The sequence below is a fragment of the Marmota flaviventris genome (assembly GCF_047511675.1).
Source record: "Marmota flaviventris isolate mMarFla1 chromosome 16 unlocalized genomic scaffold, mMarFla1.hap1 SUPER_16_unloc_2, whole genome shotgun sequence".
Taxonomy (NCBI): Eukaryota; Metazoa; Chordata; class Mammalia; order Rodentia; family Sciuridae; genus Marmota; species Marmota flaviventris.
This window is the reverse complement of record NW_027287692.1, coordinates 342,739-345,279: the sequence shown is the minus strand read 5'-3', so window position 1 is coordinate 345,279 and position 2,541 is coordinate 342,739. Positions and strand designations below refer to the sequence as shown.

At 40.5% G+C, this 2,541-nt stretch overlaps 1 protein-coding gene across 1 annotated transcript; it reads right to left on the bottom strand.

The window, feature by feature from the left end:
• Positions 1 to 266: 266 nt before the first annotated feature.
• On the bottom strand, positions 267 to 1,855 carry LOC139703695 (acyl-coenzyme A diphosphatase NUDT19-like). The gene has a single exon (XM_071607156.1). The coding sequence runs from the start codon at positions 1,853 to 1,855 to the stop codon at positions 1,109 to 1,111; it is 747 nt and encodes a 248-aa protein (XP_071463257.1). The 3' UTR covers positions 267 to 1,108.
• Between the last annotated feature and the right edge of the window lie 686 nt (positions 1,856 to 2,541).

The window sequence follows — 2,541 nt, the reverse complement described above, 5'->3', positions numbered from 1 at the left end:
CTGTGGGGTGGATGAATTATGTAAGTTTATTTTCAGAAATGTGGTTGTTATATCAAAGTGTATTTGTTTGGAGAATGCTGGGGTGTCTACATGTGTGTGGAAATATTTGTGGATAAGGTTTATGTTGTGTTCTGAAGATGTGGAATGTGGCAGTGTTTGAGAGAGGTCTGTATATTCAGGTATTGGGAATGTTTGTGTATATGTGTTAGTGTGTGGGAGTTATGTGTGTATTAGTCATTGTACCTTTTTTTTTTATGATTGCCTTTATTTGGTTGTTAGAAAAACTAAGAAATTTCATGAAATAAGAAATCCATTGTGTTATGCATAATATAGTCAAATATAATGAAAAAGAATTGGTGTTTTTAACTATTAATTCCCACCTTTAATCAGCAAAAAAAAATTATACCTCTTTAAAGGAGGTGAAAACAGTATCCATATTAATCATACTGAAAATAAACCTAATTTAACATTCTCTCTGAACTCTTTGTATTTATTAACCAGCACTTAATAACATAAAAGTTGATAGGTTTGTATGGCTTCATATTTCTTTAAAATATTAACTAAAATAGATTTCCAGTTTGGAAAACATAATATATTTACTAATGCCACTTGGTTTTAAACAGAATTGGATCTTAGTTTAATCAAGCTAAAGACAATAGCAAGAAAACAATGGCATTATCACTTGAAGGGTGTCTCAGTCTAGTGTTTGCCATCCAGTCAGGCACTCTTAAATTAATTTCAGCAGAAAGTCTAAGAAATTCATGGTTCAACTTCCAAAGCACATCAGGAAAAATGCTAATATGTGGGACAATTGAAACAATGGCAATAGAACATCTTATTTAAACTTTTAGGCTAATAAAACAATATAGAAGTAGGCCCCCTTGTGACTTTTTTTTTCTCATTTTGGTAACATATCAATTTTATACTCACTGCATACTGAATGATTAAAAGAATAAAATAAGCAAGAGAGCTCCACAACACACTTAAAAGAAGAAACACTCCATGATAGCTTGCACAGGCACCAAGTTATATAATTTTCAAACAAGTTTAGTCAACCCTCTTAATCATTCCCACAACTGAAATAGTTTAGTTAGAAAGAAGTAGCTCCCTACAAATGGCTCTTACTTATTATGTAGTTCTTAGGATAAACATGTTTACACTTTGACTGAACAGTCACATGGACCTCATAAAGATGGCGATTGTGTATCACTATTCGGTGAAATTTCTTGCCTTCCTTCATGATTTCTTTAGTTGTTTTTTCAGTAGACAAAGACTTTTCTACATAGTCTGAATCTTCTAGGTACAGCTCATCTCCAGGTAAAAGCTGGAGCATTCCATCAGCAGTTAAATATGTAATTGGCAGCCACCGTTCAGCCTCTTCTAAGGCACGATCCAAACAAAATTTGTGCAGGTCAGACAGAGAGGCAAAGTTTTTAAGTCGTCTTACTTCGTAGAACTGTGGGGGCGCCAGCCAAATTTCTTTTGATATGAAACTTTTAGTTGCCTCTGATGGAGATGACCACTGGCAGCCCACCACCTCCGACAGGTCGGGATAGACCGGCGGCGGCTCGCGCAGGCAGCACAGGAAGAATGCCGTGTCGAAGCGCCGACTGCCACCGCGCACGAACGGCGTGAGCCAGGCGCTCCAGTCGTGCAGCGCCCAGATGTCGGGAGTGCAGTCCAGGTGCTCGCACAGGCGCAGGAAGTGGCGCGGGTCGCGGCGGACACGCGCGCGCCAGGCATCCAGGCCCTGCGGCGGGGCCAGGGCAAGGCCAGGCTCCCGAGCCGGACCTGGGGGCTCGGAGCCCTGCAGGGAGCCCCTGGGCCGCAGCAGCAGCACCCCAGCCTCCGTCATTGTACCTTTGTACATGTGTTTGCTCTTCTGTCTGTATTGTTTTGGTACTGTGATTTGAGCCCAGGGCCTCACACTTGTGTAATTAGTGTTTTTGTATGTAGGCATAAGAGTGTTTGGATATGTTTGGGCTCAAGGGTCCTCTTTCTGTTTATTCTGGAATGTAATGTTTAGAGAGATTGGTGATGTTGCTTGAAAGAGTGGTCCTGATGTTTGTGTTTGGTCTTATGTAATTTGAAATCTATAGGCTATTGGTGGTCATGTGAGTATTTTAACTCATGGATTTTTGGTGAGTATTCTGGGGTTGTGGGAGGTTCGTTGTGTGTGTTTAGAAATAGAGAAGCCATGTAGACTGGCTGTGCATTTGGGAATAGCAGATTGTAGGAATTTTAGGGCTTTAGGCTTTTGCTTCAGTTTTGGCTGGGGGTGGTGTGTGAGTTAACTTGTGTATGCTAGGTGGTTTTCTGGAGTCTGTGCCCATAGTATTTTCACAGTGTGCATATGGACAGTTTGTCTATTTTATGTTTGTATCTAGCGCATGTGTATGTGTGTGCATAGTTATAGTAATGACGTGAACATTCAGGGTACTAGGGTTTTCTATTTTAGGTAGAAACTGGTAATTTGTCTGTGTGTTGATGGTGCATGTGTCACTAGTGAAGGGTTTGAGAATGTCTTCAAAAATGTAGGAT

What these genes read in the sequence shown, in the direction of transcription:
- LOC139703695 (XM_071607156.1), bottom strand. Translation starts at nt 1,855, where the DNA reads ATGACGGAGGCTGGGGTGCTGCTGCTGCGGCCCAGGGGCTCCCTGCAG.